The sequence below is a fragment of the Phaethon aethereus genome, assembly GCF_964289735.1.
Source record: "Phaethon aethereus genome assembly, chromosome: 1".
Classification (NCBI taxonomy): domain Eukaryota; kingdom Metazoa; phylum Chordata; class Aves; order Phaethontiformes; family Phaethontidae; genus Phaethon; species Phaethon aethereus.
In genome coordinates this window covers 98,457,318-98,473,993 of record NC_138575.1, presented here as the reverse complement: position 1 = coordinate 98,473,993, position 16,676 = coordinate 98,457,318, and the positions used below count along the sequence as shown (strand labels likewise).

At 43.0% G+C, this 16,676-nt stretch overlaps 1 protein-coding gene across 2 annotated transcripts in view; it reads left to right on the top strand.

Annotated features, from left to right (window-relative positions):
• MYH15 (myosin heavy chain 15) overlaps positions 1–16,676 on the top strand; it is a gene marked incomplete at its 5' end in the record, with an annotated part of 44,635 nt that overhangs the window by 22,509 nt on the left and 5,450 nt on the right. For both annotated transcript variants that reach the window (XM_082013966.1, XM_082013965.1), the window contains 16 exons: positions 329–465; positions 840–1,095; positions 1,539–1,781; positions 2,391–2,567; positions 3,093–3,238; positions 3,833–3,923; positions 4,216–4,605; positions 5,599–5,725; positions 6,833–6,951; positions 7,434–7,630; positions 8,689–9,038; positions 9,615–9,739; positions 12,043–12,158; positions 14,157–14,349; positions 15,070–15,273; positions 16,301–16,426. In XM_082013966.1, coding sequence (XP_081870092.1) covers positions 329–465; positions 840–1,095; positions 1,539–1,781; positions 2,391–2,567; positions 3,093–3,238; positions 3,833–3,923; positions 4,216–4,605; positions 5,599–5,725; positions 6,833–6,951; positions 7,434–7,630; positions 8,689–9,038; positions 9,615–9,739; positions 12,043–12,158; positions 14,157–14,349; positions 15,070–15,273; positions 16,301–16,426 — 2,997 coding nt within the window. The remainder of the gene's footprint in view (positions 1–328; positions 466–839; positions 1,096–1,538; positions 1,782–2,390; positions 2,568–3,092; positions 3,239–3,832; positions 3,924–4,215; positions 4,606–5,598; positions 5,726–6,832; positions 6,952–7,433; positions 7,631–8,688; positions 9,039–9,614; positions 9,740–12,042; positions 12,159–14,156; positions 14,350–15,069; positions 15,274–16,300; positions 16,427–16,676) is intronic.

Here is a 16,676-nt window from a genome sequence, read left to right as displayed (position 1 = left end):
TCAGCTGCAGCTTTTGAAATGAGGCCATGTGCAATTATGAGAGGATCCCATTAGCAGGGACCTGGGGGTTGTTGTTCAGCTGACCTGCTTTGAACCCGCCACGGTTGAAAAGTACTGTGGCAATTAAAATGTGGCAATAAAATAGTTTGGCCTACTCAGAACTGGGGAGATGAGTTTTAAAACAACTTTGGAACTGTACAGTGGAGTCCTTGATGCAAGTAGTATTTGGCCCTCTATACTCTTTTACTTTGTAACGTGTCAGTAAAAATACCGTTCTTCTGAATGATTTCAATAAGGTTTGTGTAACTCTGGAATAAAATCATTCCAGGTGTTCTTCAAAGCCGGTCTCTTGGGACATCTAGAAGAAATGAGGGATGAGAGACTTGCGAAAATCTTAACGATGATCCAGGCAAGAGCACGTGGCAGACTGATGCGGATTGAGTTTCAAAAGATAGTGGAGCGCAGGTATGAAGGCACCCCCTTACATCTTAGCAGATAATAGTCATTACCATTTAATTATATGTTGAATAGAGCCATTATTACCGTCCCTAAGGCTATAGCTTACCCTCAATTAAAGGTTTAGAGTAGATGTATGATAAAAATAATAGCAACTGTATATTAGTTGCCTGCAGCTCTGGTAAAAATCAGATTTGGAAATTTTTTGTGTCCCTTAAAATCAAGAGATATGAAGGAAGTTTCTTGTATATCTTGGAACCTAGTACAAGTTCCTAATATTACTGAGAACAAAGCCATAAAACTGACTGAGAATGAAAAAAATTCTCACTTTCTCAGTTCAGGCTAAGTTTTAGGGAATTTTGTTTGTTTTCTTCTTAAACCAGGGATGCCCTTCTTGTAATTCAGTGGAACATCCGTGCTTTTATGGCTGTGAAGAACTGGCCCTGGATGAAGCTTTTCTTTAAGATCAAACCTCTTCTGAAGTCCGCAGAAACTGAAAAGGAGATGGCCAATATGAAGGAAGAGTTCTTGAAACTGAAGGAGGCCCTGGAGAAATCTGAAGCCAGGAGAAAGGAACTTGAAGAAAAGCAAGTCTCTTTAGTTCAGGAAAAAAATGATTTGCTTCTCCAGCTTCAAGCTGTGAGTAGACACGTATATTCATATATTAATTAGATGTTCTTTGAAGCTCAAAGGCTTACAGACCAGAGTGTTAGTGCAATTCAATTAAAGCTATTGGTCTTGTCAGACTCTTGCCAAAAATTAGAGTGGATAGAAATTCTCATGTTCTAGCATATAACCAGGCGGGCCAGCAATGCAAATCTTAACAGGTTCTGTGCAAGGCAATGTTCATTGCAGTTAGATATAGAAGTAGTCTTATATGTGACTAGTCATGCTCCCCACTGTCTCATCCTGCTCTGTTAATTACTTGTTGGTCTTGTCTTCTGAAATCAGGAGTGGGAAATTTTCCTTATGCTTCTCTGTAGCATTGGATCAAGCTCTCTGACCACTTACAGGATAGGGGACAAGTGAGGAAATAAAAAGGCCAGGTAGTCATTGCTGTCCTCTTCCTTGTGCCACACCAGGAGCAAGACACTCTGGCAGATGCTGAGGAACGATGTGACTTGTTGATTAAATCCAAGATTCAGCTGGAGGCCAAAGTCAAAGAACTAACCGAGCGGGTTGAGGATGAGGAAGAGATGAACTCTGAGCTGACTTCTAAGAAGAGAAAATTGGAAGATGAGTGCTCTGAGCTCAAGAAGGATATTGATGACCTTGAAATAACACTTGCAAAAGTAGAGAAAGAGAAGCATGCTACTGAAAACAAGGTAACTTTAGAACTTCACTGTATATTCAAAAGAGGTTGGGCATGGATTACCTTTATGACAAGAGCTACTGGTCTTCTGATGGTTTTACACTGTCTGTTACACAGGCCACACTGAAGGATCAGTATATACAGAGTTATCTGACTTGATGAGGGGACACAGTATTAACTCTGAGCCTGTTTCCCTTTTTCTGAAGTGAGTTTTGCTGCAATTCAGATAAAGAATTATGCCTAGTTTGGACATTTTTAAGTAAATAATTTTCTGCTGTAACAGTGAGTTCTTCCAGCTCTTTTTCTTAGAGCCTGTAAATGTAAAGCTCATTTCCTACTTTTTCCAGAGGGAATCAGAAGCTGGAGTCTGCCACAATGAAAGTGACACTGAAAAGAATTTAGTACATTTGAAAGAATGTACTAAACCCACAATAAGAGCTGGCACACACTGGCTCCCTTGGTGGCAATTTCACTCAAAAAGCCACATGGAGTTGTGGGGAGAGAGATCCCTTTCTTTCCATCGTCTTCCTGCATACAAGTTCAGTACAGACAGTTATTTGACCCAGGTTATGACAATCTCTTACTTCAAAGTCTTACAAATATATCTTCCCTTCTCACACAGGTCAAAAATCTGACAGAAGAAATGGCGACACTTGATGAGAATATCAGCAAACTCACTAAGGAGAAAAAGTCCTTGCAGGAAGCTCATCAGCAAGTTCTGGATGACCTACAAGCAGAGGAGGACAAGGTCAACACACTGAGCAAAGCTAAAGTGAAACTGGAACAGCAAGTGGATGATGTAAGCTGGCTCTGCCTTCATGTTTCCCCAGGCTTGTTTGTCCACCACTTACAGTTTCATGAGTCTGAAATGCTGCAAAGCTTTGAAATGTATTCCTGTCCTTTTTGAAATGACTGAAGATTTAGAAATGCAGTCCTTGTTGTACTGTCTGTAAAAGGTATAATTACTGGAATGCTATAAAAATTTATCCGTGTAGTTCAGCCTTTGAAAGGAGTGTGATAACAAGGGAAAATCCACTCAGGTTGCATTTGCATTGTAACTGGCATGAAGTCAAACAGAACTTTGCTACTAAGAGAACTGTGATGCTTGCACAAATGTCAAGTGTGGACTCTCTTATGTTATATTTCTTTAGCCCGTATGTCCACTGGCTGCTAGAAAACAAAAAACGTACATTAGGATGCTTGTACTTAAGTATTTCTGCTTTGCCACTTGCTAGAGCTCAGCACAAAGCTGGGCTTAGCATATATCTGGCTGTTGTAAACCATCTGTGTTCAATGTATTTATTAAGTGACTTTGTTCCTAAAGCTTGAGGGCTCACTTGAACAAGAGAAGAAAGTGAGGATGGATCTTGAAAGGGCAAAACGCAAACTGGAAGGGGATTTGAAGCTGACTCAAGAGAGTGTCATGGACTTGGAGAATGACAAGCTACAGATGGAAGAAAAGCTAAAAAAGTAAGAAAGAGACTGATTCTGTTGTACAAAATAAAGCAGCACAATTACCGCAGTCATTTCAGAACCTTCAGGCGTGTCATCCTGTTCTAATGGTGGCTAAAATGAAATTCCATGACAGAGGAGAGAGCGTGTAGCCAAGGAGGGAGGGATAATCACTTACTTGTGCACAATACACCTGAAACATGAGAATTCATTACCCTTTCCAGCATTTAAATAAAAAATAAAGGTATTTATGTTTTTCATTGCTTAGAGGAGAAAGTTGAAGGAAGTCTCTAAAGTCGTTCATCCTAACTAGCTATGACAGTATTGTTGAAAGACCTGACTGATAAATATATTTTTCCACTGAGTCTGAAAATAATGTTACTTTTGTATGACACACAGAACCAGAAATGTAATTGCACAAATGCATGCAGAGTCTTGATGTGGAAACTGCTGCTCAGAGGAAGATGTGTTTTCATGCAAATAGCAATACACAAGGATTGCTTTCATTTTTAGTTACATTAGAATTTTTATTGAACAACTCTTTAAAAATTGCAAAAGCCTGACTTGAAGCTACAGGGAAAGGTCACAGTAGGATTTTCCTTTCTGTGGCAGGAAAGAATTTGAAATGAGCCAGCTGAATTCCAAGATAGAAGATGAACAAGCTATAGTGATGCAGCTGCAGAAGAAGATCAAGGAGCTTCAGGTCAGCTTGCTTCCTTCTATGTACCTTAGGATGAGTTTGTGCCTCACTGAAAGGCTTTGCAGAGCTTTTCATGGCTAGCTGCAGCTTAACTTTGAGACCCAAAGATGTGACTCATCATTCTTACTCTAGCGCAAGATCTGATTTATTGGCACAAATGTGCAAGTTGCTGTGTGTCCACCTGTGTTGTAAAGTGTGGGCTGGCAGAGGGTTTAACCATTTGTAAAGTGCTTCAAGATATTCCAATGGGAAGCATAATGAAGGTAACCTAAAGGTGCTTGTGTCTCTTTGGTAGGCTCGTATAGAAGAACTAGAAGAGGAGTTGGAAGCAGAAAGAGCTGCTCGAGCCAAAGTGGAAAAGCAGAGATCAGATTTGGCCCGAGAGCTGGAGGAATTAAGTGAGCGACTTGAGGAGGCTGGGGGAGCCACAGCTGCCCAGCTGGAGATGAACAAGAAACGTGAGGCAGAGTTCCTGAAGCTGCGGCGGGACCTCGAGGAGGCCACACTGCACTACGAAGCCACAGCCGCCACCCTGAGGAAGAAGCACGCAGACAGTGTGGCTGAGATGGGGGAGCAACTGGACAACCTGCAGCGGGTCAAGCAGAAACTGGAAAAGGAGAAAAGCGAGCTGAAGATGGAAGTGGATGATCTGTCATCCAACATGGAGCAGATGGTCAAGGGAAAAGTAAGGGTCCTGAGGTTTCCCAGACCTGGTCACGTCTGGGAAACATGGTCATGTGTAGCTAGGGCTGGTCTGAAGGTTTCCCAGGACACCTGGTAGGGCTGAAGTGTTTTAGAAGGTGGTGCCTTGCAATCGAAGGGTGCTTATGAGCACAGTGTCCTCCCTTCCACACCTGGTGGTATAACCCTTCTTACCTGGACATGGGACAGCAATTAAGATGGTCCGTCTAAAACACATAGTGCAACACCAGTCACAGGCATACTGTTTATCCATATATGTCAGAGCACAAAACTGTGTCACTTAAGTTGTGCTCCCCCAGGCTGGTGATGACTGGGGTGATGCCATCCAAGGCTGGATATCTCCCATCCTAAGCAGAATCCTCTCAGATCCTGCCCTTGGTTCTCAGTTTTGCGCTCATGGAGTGCAAAGCAAAGGCTTGCATGACCATCATGTATATTTTTACTTCCTATGGCTGAACAGTGGATTTTGTTTCCTGGGTAGATAATCTTGGTAGCTTTCAGAGCACTCTAAAGAGTTCTTTCAGTGCAAAGTGAAGAAATTCCAGTATTCTGAGAGTTAGAAAGCTGTCATCAAACTCAATTTATGGTAAATGGCAATTAAGGCAGAATCAGTAAAGCAATTTTCATTGGAGGTGATTTTCCCATCTAGCAATTATGAGGATGCTTATGCCTGAACTTCATAGGCATGTGATTACTTTTGAAGTTCTTGCAGAGTCTTTTTACGCTGGTGCTTTAGTTGAGTACACAGTTCAGGGAAAACAAATGGGGAAGGTGATCTGATGGGAAGACCCCTGGCCTGGGACTATAGACACAGGGCTACTATTCCTCCCTTTACAGCTGTGGTATCTGTGTCTTTGCTATCTGCCATTTCTCTGAAAGGCAAACAAAAAAAAAAGATACATATGGAAGGCTACCACTTCCAAATGGCTGTCTGGAGGCTATAGCTTTGTATGTCTTGTCTCCTGATTCCTGTTAGGCAAATGCAGAGAAACTTTGTCGCACTTACGAAGACCATCTGAATGAGACAAAAACTAAACTGGAGGAAATGACTCGCCTCATGAATGACCTCACTACTCAGAAGACAAAACTCCAGAGTGAGAATGGTATGTGCGTGTTCAGCCGAAGATAAGTTACTGGGAAACAGTCTACCAAGTGTGTGTCAGCACTATGTCAGTGAGACGTATTGTGTGATCACATCTGCTTCAAGGTGGCTGGATTAAGATTGCTCAGTGAAGCAGTGTCTTTGGCTCCTTTGACTTTCCTGTCTTCAAATTTTTTTTATAACCTTGGCAGCAGGCACAACCTTGCCTTCGACCGGCTTTTAAAACAAACCTATAACCATGTTTACCAGCATACCGTGCTACTGTCTCATGAGCTGAAATGGATGTGCTGGCTAGGCACCCAGTTTCAGGAACAAGGATGTGCACATCTGTCTTGCAATGCTAGAGGGAAGATGAAAGAGTTGGCATACTGCTGCTGTCTGTGTGAATACCATCTTCCTCAGCATGACCTTGGGCATTGCACTCTAGAAGACGCTCATATCCGACCAAAAATACCACATGTCCTCTAAGTGCTTGTTACCTTTTTTAGCCAGAGTAGTACTATTTAATCTCTGCATCCTCATCAGATATCACTGTTCTGCATATTTTCAAAGACATATTTTTCACTTCCTGTCTGTTTTCATGTTAGTTCTATGTACTCCTATGAAGCTGCCATTTCCACCTTGCAGTGATGCCCTTCTAGTGATAAATGAACTTTTTCTTATGTATCCCTCTGTTCTGTATGCTGGTCATTGTGAGGTTCTCAGGGTGCTTTGGAGCCCTCTGAAAAGAAGTGTGTGGAAAAACAATATAAAGTAGTAAAGAAAAGTATAAAAAACCCCAGCTACAACTGCATGTGGAGTAAGCATCAGTCTAGTCTGATCCATGAGCTGAACTGAAATTAATGACTCAAGAGAGTGGCAGTACAAATAACAACAAACACCGCCCTCTCCCCCCCCCCGCCCTGCCCAACCAAACACCTAAGGAAAACTATCCTGGTGAAGTCTCTGATAGATACAACTTTGGAAGAAGCTTCACAAGAGGTCAGCCACAATCCCTGTTAGTTCTTTTCCTCAGCAGAATTGGACAGGTGGGATTTTGATTTTGTCTGGGACTTTGTAATTTTCTGGTCTTACCTCTTTTTTGTTTTGTGGTTAAATCCTGTGGCAGGTGAATTTATAAGACAGCTTGAAGAGAAGGAGTCACTAATAAGTCAGCTGTCCCGTGGGAAAACATCATTTACGCAACAGATTGAAGAACTTAGGAGACAGCTAGAAGAGGAAACGAAGGTAATGCTTTGACTGTGTCCCATTCATTGAGATGGAATGGGGAAAACTCTTCATGCTCATTTGTAGCCTGGATAAAAGCTGAAATGAGACATAGGAATGAGAATGCTTCTTGGTAATTGTACTGATATAAGTTCCTGTCCCTGACTGAGGCAAGACACAGGAGAAGAGTTTGGAAAAATAATCAGCATCTATAATTGCTAAATAAAACTTACCCAGTAGTATAGCCAAAATCTCAGATCTTGCATCTTAAAAGTTTGGATGCTTCTCCAAAGGTGTTAGATTATCTTCAGTCTTGATAGCTCCCTCAGCGTGTCACCAGTTAAGGATGACTTCAGAGACTTCTTACTTCCCTTGCCCTGGACTGTCAAGACCAGAGGCAAAAAGAAAAAAAGGCTTAAGCTTCCATTTGGATTTCTAGGGGCTGTTTGTTTGGGTTTTGCTGTAGGTAACCCTGTAATACTGTGACCTTTATATCTCTGCAGTCCAAAAATGCCCTGGCTCATGCCCTGCAAGCAGCCAGGCATGACTGTGATCTCTTGCGGGAGCAGTATGAGGAAGAGCAAGAAGCCAAGGCAGAGCTGCAGCGGGCTCTCTCCAAGGGAAATGCAGAAGTGGCACAGTGGAGAACAAAGTATGAGACTGACGCCATTCAGAGAACTGAGGAGCTGGAAGATGCCAAGTAAGTGGGTTATATGGGCTTCATTGTGCCCTCAGCTGGGAAGACTGTGCTCCCTGGGTCTTGTTATGATGCTAAGGAAATAGGGCAATCTGGTTGGAAAAAGCCCCCTGGCTTATTGCTGTCATTTGTGGCTGTCCTTCTTCTGTTCTTTTCGTTACTTGAGCAGGTCAATGTTTCTGTTGAGTCCTTGTTCATGGGGTAGTAGATATGGATACTGGAGTTTATTTAAGAACTAACAAGATCAGATTACCCTACTTGGTTGTCTTGCACATTCACTTGCTTTGCCCTGGCCCAGTGCTACGTTCCCTAGGTCTTAACTTGCCTTCCCAGCAGGGAGATGATGGCTGCTCCAGGAAGGTAGGGCAGAAAGTCATGTTGGTTCGTGCTGTGCAGTCACTCACAATTAACAGTCTCGGGTATTATTGGGCAAGGTCTTTGAGCACCTCCAGCATCTACCTCCACACATCTCTGATCTGCAGGATCTTCCCCCACTTCCAGTACATTTTCTCGATCTAGCATCTTCACTTTCTTCTATCTGGGCCCTCCTTTATTTCCAGGACCTATTCTTCCTGCCGGGACTCCCAACCCTCTGTTTTCCTAATCTAAATAGTCTATGAACAAAAGCCCAAGGCTTTTGTGATCAGTGATCAGCCTCCTAACTGGTAGTTCTGTTTTATATCTTTTAATTGGAGGAACATGACACTTTCATTTAGACCAGGTGTTACCAAAATTTACAACCAGCCCATCCTGGTTACAGCTAGCAAGTAGCAAGCTGCTGCTTGAGAGTTCAAAAGTTCAATTTCAAATATTCACACATATGTACACATGCACAAAATTATCTGCCACATGTCAGCATTCATTATTTAAGCTGGTTTTTAGGTTATCATAGCCCTTTCTCTCTAGAGACTTGATTTCCCCTTCCCTTCTTCTTGCCCCCCGGCCCCCTCCAGTTCTCCCTTTCAAAACTGATTTATTGAGATACTGGTTGGTATCAGTTTTTCTGGATAACATGGCAGCAGTGGTTCTCAGTCATTTCACTGTCTCTTCCCACCTGCTAGGAAAAAGCTTGCAGCTCGCCTGCAGGAAGCTGAGGAAGCAATCGAGGCAGCCAATGCCAAGTGCTCTTCTCTGGAAAAGACAAAGCACAGGCTGCAGAATGAGCTGGAAGACATGATGATTGACCTGGAGAAGGCCAACTCAGCAGCTGCCTCCCTGGACAAGAAGCAGCGTGGATTCGACAAGATCATCAATGACTGGAAGCAGAAGTACGAAGAGTCACAGGCTGAGCTGGAGGCTTCCCAGAAGGAGGCCCGTGGCCTCAGCACTGAGCTCTTCAAGCTGAAGAATGCCTACGAGGAGACATTGGACCATCTGGAGACATTGAAACGGGAAAACAAGAACCTCCAAGGTAGGCTTCATTCAGGGCCCACAGCCAGTGTGAGAGCCACACCAGTGGACAGCTGAAGGGATGCAGGTGCCCTGTAACAGCTGTGGGGAAAGGCGTTTATTTCGTCCTTGAGACTAGCTTTCTGATGTGTTTGGAGACACTGACTGATACCGGCAATGCAGGTTTTAAACATAGAAATCAGAATGGCCAGCGAAAAGCAGACATCCTTTTGCTCACCTGTCAATGAAGCTCACTGGCAGAGGTGCCAGTCTCAGGGGAGGAACAAGAAAGATGACAGAGGTGCAGCAGATGAAGTCTAGACAGCTCCCAAAGCAGAGCACAGTGTTGCTAACCTACAGATCACAGATAAAAACTAAACCACAATAACCACTTCAAAAAGCATTCACATGCTTGAAGTCTCTGCCTTCAAGTTGGTCAGGTAAAAAAAGTTGCTGTAAATGAAAGTAAGGCAGCATTTGTGTACAGACAAACCCTTGAGGTAGTAGTTTGAGGCATGGGTCCTGTATTCACACTTTATGAATTGCAGTATGTTTGGGACACACTGATCGCTAAATCCATCCATCCTTTTGGTTTCAGAGGAGATTTCTGATCTGACCAATCAGATTAGTGAAGGAAACAAGAGCCTCCATGAAATAGAAAAAATCAAGAAACAGGTTGAACAAGAGAAGTCGGAAGTTCAGCTGGCTCTGGAAGAAGCAGAGGTAAGGAAAGAAAGTTCAAGGGAAGAGGAAAGGGTGTCTTTATCATGATTTTCCTTCCTTTTTCATCCTTTCAACAACACAGCCATTGTGTTGATCATTAGCAAGTACAACCTTTCTGCACCCAGCTCCTCCGGCCTTGCTAGCCAGTGTATTCAAGAGTGACTGGTGATTTTTGGAGATGTCAGCTCTAAGGTCATCAAGTGGAGGCCCTTTCAAAGGAGGTGCCGTGTATGTTTTGGTTTTTTGAGGTTGGTTGGTTTTTTTCCCCCTTTCAGGAAGCTCAGAAATCTTCTGCTCACATCCTGAAAATCCAGTCCTTCTTGCTCACTTCAGCATAGAATATTTCACTCTTTCAAGAAACAGGAGCTGATGAGAATTATGGACTTTTATCAGATATTTCTAGTGTCTAATTTCCAACAACAAATTGGCCATTTCCTGTTTTTGAGAATAAGGCGGCAAACGTCCTGATGACTTTAAATTGTGTAAGGTCTCAGATATTGTGTTGGTTACTGCAGCCTGCTTTAAAAAATAGTAGCAGTCTCAAAAACCAAATGAAAACAGGCCATTTGGAAAATCTTTGACTCCCATGTGAGTGTGGAAAGACACTTAGCATCACTGCATTAGTTTCTACAGTGACAAGTATGCACAAGAGGGATGCTTCATCCCAGTTTCCAGAAACAAACCAACAATACGGAACAAGCCAACTGGAAATCCTGACTATTCACTTAAAGGGCTGGGTTGTCAGGTTTTTTTAAAGTTTGGTGCATTGCAGAGCTGGGAAGGGGTCTAGGTGGTGTTGGCTAGAAGCAACACAGCACATAGCAAGGGATTTTTAGTGAAGGCTGCATTTCTTTCGAATTGTACTCTAAACAACAGCTGCTAAGGCGAACACTACCCAGTGACAGGGATCCGTTAATACCTTCAATGCTGTGCAACTTCTTTTGTCTGTTACAAGACACTTTATACTTTGCAGGGATTTCACAGCCAAACAAACAAGTGTCCTGATCAGAGCAGAGAGCGTGCCTTTCTTCCACAGCTCTAAGATGCGGAGAGTGATTATATACTCTGTCAATAAACTTCTCTTGCTAGAAAGAATACATCGGTTCTTGAGGGATCTAAGGGGCACACTTTACTTTCCTGGACTGTGTGGAACAGCTTCCTAAAGCTCAGTGAAATTAGGAACTAACAAAAGTAAAGTGGGGATGTATTTTATTTTGATTGTGAAAGAAATGGTTTAATACAGATTTTCTCCCTTCCTTGTGAGTTTGCGTCTCCGGCAGTCGCAATGGTGACACGGCACTCCTGCGTGCTGTTCCCATTAATACACTGTGGCTCCTTGGCATGAAGTGTGCATTCAACTGACCTGTAGCTGCCGCATGATGGCTGGAGGTTGGCAAGGATTTTGTACCGCTTTGTCTTCAGAACAGATTCGCCTTCCATCATCTCTCAAGGGAAGCATAGCTAAGCCCGTGTAATTCTACCCTTCAGAGAGCACTTCCAAAATATATGGCGTTCAGTTCTGCTTCCCTTCCCTGGGCGATGTGAGCAGTGAGGAGTCGGAATGCCACTGAGCCTGGTTTATGTGAGACCTGGAAGTCAGAGGCCCTGTTATTTCACTATGGGCTGTTATCAGCTTAGTTCTTGACTTCCATATATGAGAGAAATGTCAGAACAAAGACACAGGAGCAAATCTCCCTTGTTTCATAGAGTTGTCTTCATGTTAATTGGAAAGACCAGAGTATTTTTGCATTTTGTCACATAGAGCTGATGTCTGTTATTTCTTTCCTTGAAGTCATACTACCGAGTAAGATTGTATAAATGGGAGGCTTTCAACATTACATGATTTGGAGAGATCTTTGTAAGCTGGGGGATGTGTGGATCCCTTCACCCTCCCAACAACTATCTTGTTTTAGCTTTTACCTATCCCTTACAAGCTTTGGGATGTGAATTTCCAGGGAGTGTCTATACAGGGGTGTGGAGCAGGGAACATCTTGGTGATATCAAAACTGTAGGCAGACCCTAGGGTATTTTTTTGTGAGCCATGGCCTGTTAGACAATTTGTCCTCTGAGGAGCTTGCTGCTCAGTTTTTCATCTGCCAAGTTGCATTAGAAGGCAAATAAATGCATTGTTTTGCCACGTAAGCCACTTGTGTCCTTGCCTAGAGAGAGAGGCAGGGAGGAAACAGTGCTGTTGGGAATGGGAAGAAAAGTGTGAAGGAATCATCTTTGTGCAGCAGTTTGATTTAAAAAAAATAAAAAATAGCAACTCTTGGCTTGCAAGCTTTTGGTGCTTTCGATTTCAGGGAGCTTTGGAGCATGAAGAAAGTAAGACCCTTCGTTTTCAGCTTGAACTTTCTCAGCTTAAAGCAGAGTTTGAAAGGAAACTGACAGAAAAGGAGGAAGAAATGGAAAACATAAGGTATTGTGCAGGAAGCAGCATGTTGTTTTAAAGGGAAAACCTCAAAAAACCAGAAATATTCTCAAGATCCAAGCCAGTCAAATGCACCACAGGTAGTTATGCCAGCACAAGCAGATACAGTCCGCACTAGAAACCAAGACAGCTCTGATTATTTGCCAAAGGGTAGTCCTACCACATTACCGTTTCTTAGTTCAAATACTCCTGTCAGTTCAGCCTCTGCCAGCATACACATAAGCCCATCGTACATATCACATACCAGCCGTAACATAGCTGGCCGGCATAACCAAAGTTGCAGCAGACCAAGGGCTGCTAAGTCTGTATGTTTACAGTATGGAGACAACTAGACCTAGAGAGCTGCCATCTCCTAATCCTCTAGGATGGCTGCCTCCGAGGGGGAACCACAGGCAAAATCAGCAGTAGTACCTCAATGGTGCTTAAACCTATGTTATGTGAAGACAATCTTTACCTCTGCATTTAATTAATTTATGCAGTTATAGCTACACTGATTATAGGAGGATGTGAGGAGCTTGCCTTTATGTGTACACCATTTGGGTAAGCAGTGACAATTGCAGAGGTACAGAAAGTATGAATATAAAAGGCTTGTAGGTGAAAGGGATAAACAGGAAAAACGTAAAGCAATTAGATGACAGGAGGATGATGTCTTTTGTCTCTCCCCTTCCACCCAGCACACCAACTCTGATCTGAAGAGTTACACTCTTAAAACGATGCTACACTGGGCCAGATTTTCAGTAATGTGTACATACAGTTCTTCAGAAAACTCTGGCCTTGAATTAGTCAGTGTTGCAGCACTATTAATGCAAGAACCATGTCACTGTTTGTTGGTAGGGAAACGAAGTCCAAGGCTCACCTTGGCCAACGTTGATACAAGGATTGATATGTTAATTGTTTAGAAAACAATGTTTCAGCCCTTTCAGATACTATCTTCTGATGTCCTGCAGATGTCTGCATTACAGAGATCTCAGGACAAGCTATCTTAATCAATGCCTTCTGCCTCAGCTTCGTTACGAGTGTTTTGCTGCTAAGATGTTCAGCAGACATGCTGTGTTGTTCCCTGGGAGTCTAGGGCACAGTTCAGTATCTTGCTGAAGCACGAAGGCCCTCAAGGTTTTCCTTGCTGACTCAGTGATTTCCCAGAACTCCTATGCTTTCAAGCAAAACTTTGCCAGCAGCAAGAGAAATATTTCCCTGTATGAGTCATATTCTATGCTTTGAGTTACCTTCTGGTTGTAAGAGAGCAAAACTTTCATCATAGGACTTGACTGTTACAGAGTCAAGAAAATTAAGCACCTGTCTGTATCTGTTTTGCCATCTTTAAATTGGCACTAAGCTGCCTTTCACAGGGGGACCAGGCTGTTAATTAGGGTGAACTTAATCTCTCTCTCTTTAGATGTCCATAACACAGATTTCTATTCCTGAATTATTCCTCTTATAATTGAGCATAAGAAATGTGTTTCAACATCTACTTTAAGATACAATAAATTGTAGCTTACACATGCCATTTACTATAAAGAGTGCCTAGAGTAATTAGCTTAGAATGTAGCTGTCTACCTTCAGTTTGATTAATCCCCTCCACTAATGCCTTCATAAAAAGGCTGAGATGCAAAACATGCCAGTAAATGATTCAGTAAATATCTTGGCAAGTGACTGCTAAGCTTGAAGTGCTTCTTGTTAGATTCAAACCTGTACTTGATCTGAGAGAATCCCTTGCTCCAATATTGCCAAAGAAAACACAGGAGAAGGATGCTATAGGTGCTTACAGATCAGGAGTTAGCTGAGGGTGTGAAGCACACCAGCCAGTTAGATGGCAGTGAGGCACTAGAAACCTGTGCTATGTATGTCATTAAGAAATATGCCATTTCTGGAAATCAGACACTTTCAGAAAATGAAGTATTGTTGCATGTAGTTCTGCATTCCTGTGCAGAGAGGAAAATTACTCCATTCACCCTTCATGTCCTTTTTACATTATTCCATAACCAGGAGAAATCAGCAACGTGCCATAGATTCACTGCAGTCCACCCTCGATTCTGAAGCCCGAAGCAGAAATGAGGCCATCCGGCTCAAAAAGAAGATGGAAGGGGACCTCAACGAGATGGAAATCCAGCTCAGCCATGCTAACAGGCATGCTGCAGAAGCAACAAAGTCAGCACGTGTCTTGCAGACACAAATAAAGGTACTGCGAGAGCTGCCAGTCCCAAGCAGCCAATAGTAGGTGCAGGCTACCTTTCATTAGCACAGAGCAAAACAGCAATGGTGATGGTAATTAAGAGAGAAGCTACTCCCAGGGATGTGCAGGGAAAGCCCTTAGTGATCTCATCTGGCATAAGAGAATACTGAAATATGGATTTCTTCCAAGACTTGCATACAAGCTGGATGAGATCCAGTCATAAAACCCTTGCTGGCTACAGCCTCCTGCAGGGGCAGAAAGCTGCAGCATGAGATACTGAAAATCTATGACCTTCTTGTGAGCTTGCAAATCAGTGTAAGAAGTGACTCAAAAGTGGAGAGCAAGTCAGCTGGCTAGAGCACAGGGAGTATGTGTATCTTCAGTGTTGTTGTTTTCTTCGACATTTGTAATAGCTTAAAAAAAAAAGGGCTTTCCTAAGACAACTCTTAAGTCATCACCTCTCCAACACCTAAGCAGCTAGTTCTGCCTCAGGCAGAACTGCAAGCTCTGACAGATTTGAACACACAGGTTTTTCCCCCATTGCACTACATACCACAAAAGCTATTCAGCTTACAGTGTGGAGGAAGCCTTTCCCCAATAAAGAAGCACTGAAATTCCTGAGGTGGGCCCCACGCAACATCTGCAGTCTGGGGTCCTCTTAGGCAAGCATAGTGGCTTGAAATGGACTTGCACTGGCAAAACACCCAAACATCTGCTTTGTTATAGGAGCTGCAGGTGCAGCTAGATGACTCGGGACATGTGAATGAAGATCTGAAGGAGCAGCTGGCGGTCTCTGACAGGAGGAACAATCTTCTCCAGTCAGAGCTGGATGAGCTGAGGGCTTTGCTGGACCAGACGGAACGGGCAAGGAAGCTGGCAGAGCATGAACTGCTGGAAGCCACTGAACGTGTGAACCTGCTTCACACTCAGGTTAGCTTTTTTTGTGCTCTCTCCCTCACTGGGTTAAACTGAGCCTTGTCTATTAAGCTCTGACACTGTTTGTCCATGGCCATCATAAATCAGACACACCTTGTCCTCCTTCAAGGGAGAAAAATGAGGGAGAGGAAGTCAGTCACTCTGTAGATAGGCCACCTCACTCCCTTCAAGTTAGCTGGAATTGATGATTCAGCCAACTGCTTTAAACAGTTTCCAGAAAAAGCAATGATGGAAGATAATGAGAGTAAATTGATTTCTTTCCTTCTTCCACACTTCCAATGTTTCCCACGAGTTAAGCCATGGCTGGGATGGTGCAGCACTTCTTTGGAGAAGTGACGCTTCAGGGCATTGATGTTACTCAGCAATGATAACTGCAGAGGCTGGGTTCTAACAATAGGTGCATTGTGCAGGGCAGGAAAATACCCTGCAGCAAAGTGCCCTTTGCCACATCACAAGTCTTCATTAATAGAGGCCTTTGGGCTTTGTCATGATGGACACTGCAGTTTTTACAAGGACGTGGAGGGGCATGCCCTGACATGCCAGCATTTCTGCTATAAAACCAAAGCTTCTCTTCACCAAATACTTAATGGTCAGAAGGAAATGAAAATGTGCTACAGGCTGGTGATGTTTTGAAATGTTTCCTCCAGCCCATGATGCCATGGGGCTTCTGTTTTAATCACCTCACTGACTAACTGATCATGGATTGTTAGATTTCAAAAATGAACTGGCTTATTCATTCTTCTATTTCAGCCTCTTGCTTATTATTTTATCTAAACCAAAACCTGAATGCTTACATCTTTGAGAGTATTTTTAATATTTCCTCAGTCTGAAGCTAAGCTACATAGTAAAGGCCAGCCCTTACCACGTCCCTGGATCTCCCTTCCCAGATATTGCTGTGTAATCCAGGAGTTGTGAAAATCAGTAAGCCATCTTGGTGTGCTATGGTATTTAGGGAAGTTATGTCTCTAATCATCATTTTTCCTCCTCTTCTGCTGTTGCTTTGGGGAAAACTTAATAAAAGAACACAAGCCTGATCAATCAAAAGAAGAAGCTGGAGGGTGACATTTCCCAGATGCAGAATGAAGTGGAGGAATCAATCCAGGAGTGCCGGAATGCAGAAGAAAAAGCCAAGAAAGCTATTACAGATGTAAGTAGGCTGGTTCCTTGATGACTTTTTTTCAGCAATATCTTAGGACAAACAAGTATTTCCCAGGTCACCATTTCTGTGCTTGTTACAAAGCTCATACATCCAGAGTGCTCCACAGTTATCTGCAGGTAACTGATGAAACAACAAAACAAAACAGGCTAGGGGTAAAAAGAGAGGAAGGACTTCTTCCTGATGTTTGGGTTTTGGTTTTGGTTGTTTTGTTGGGTTTTTTTTGCCTCAAGAATGCAGT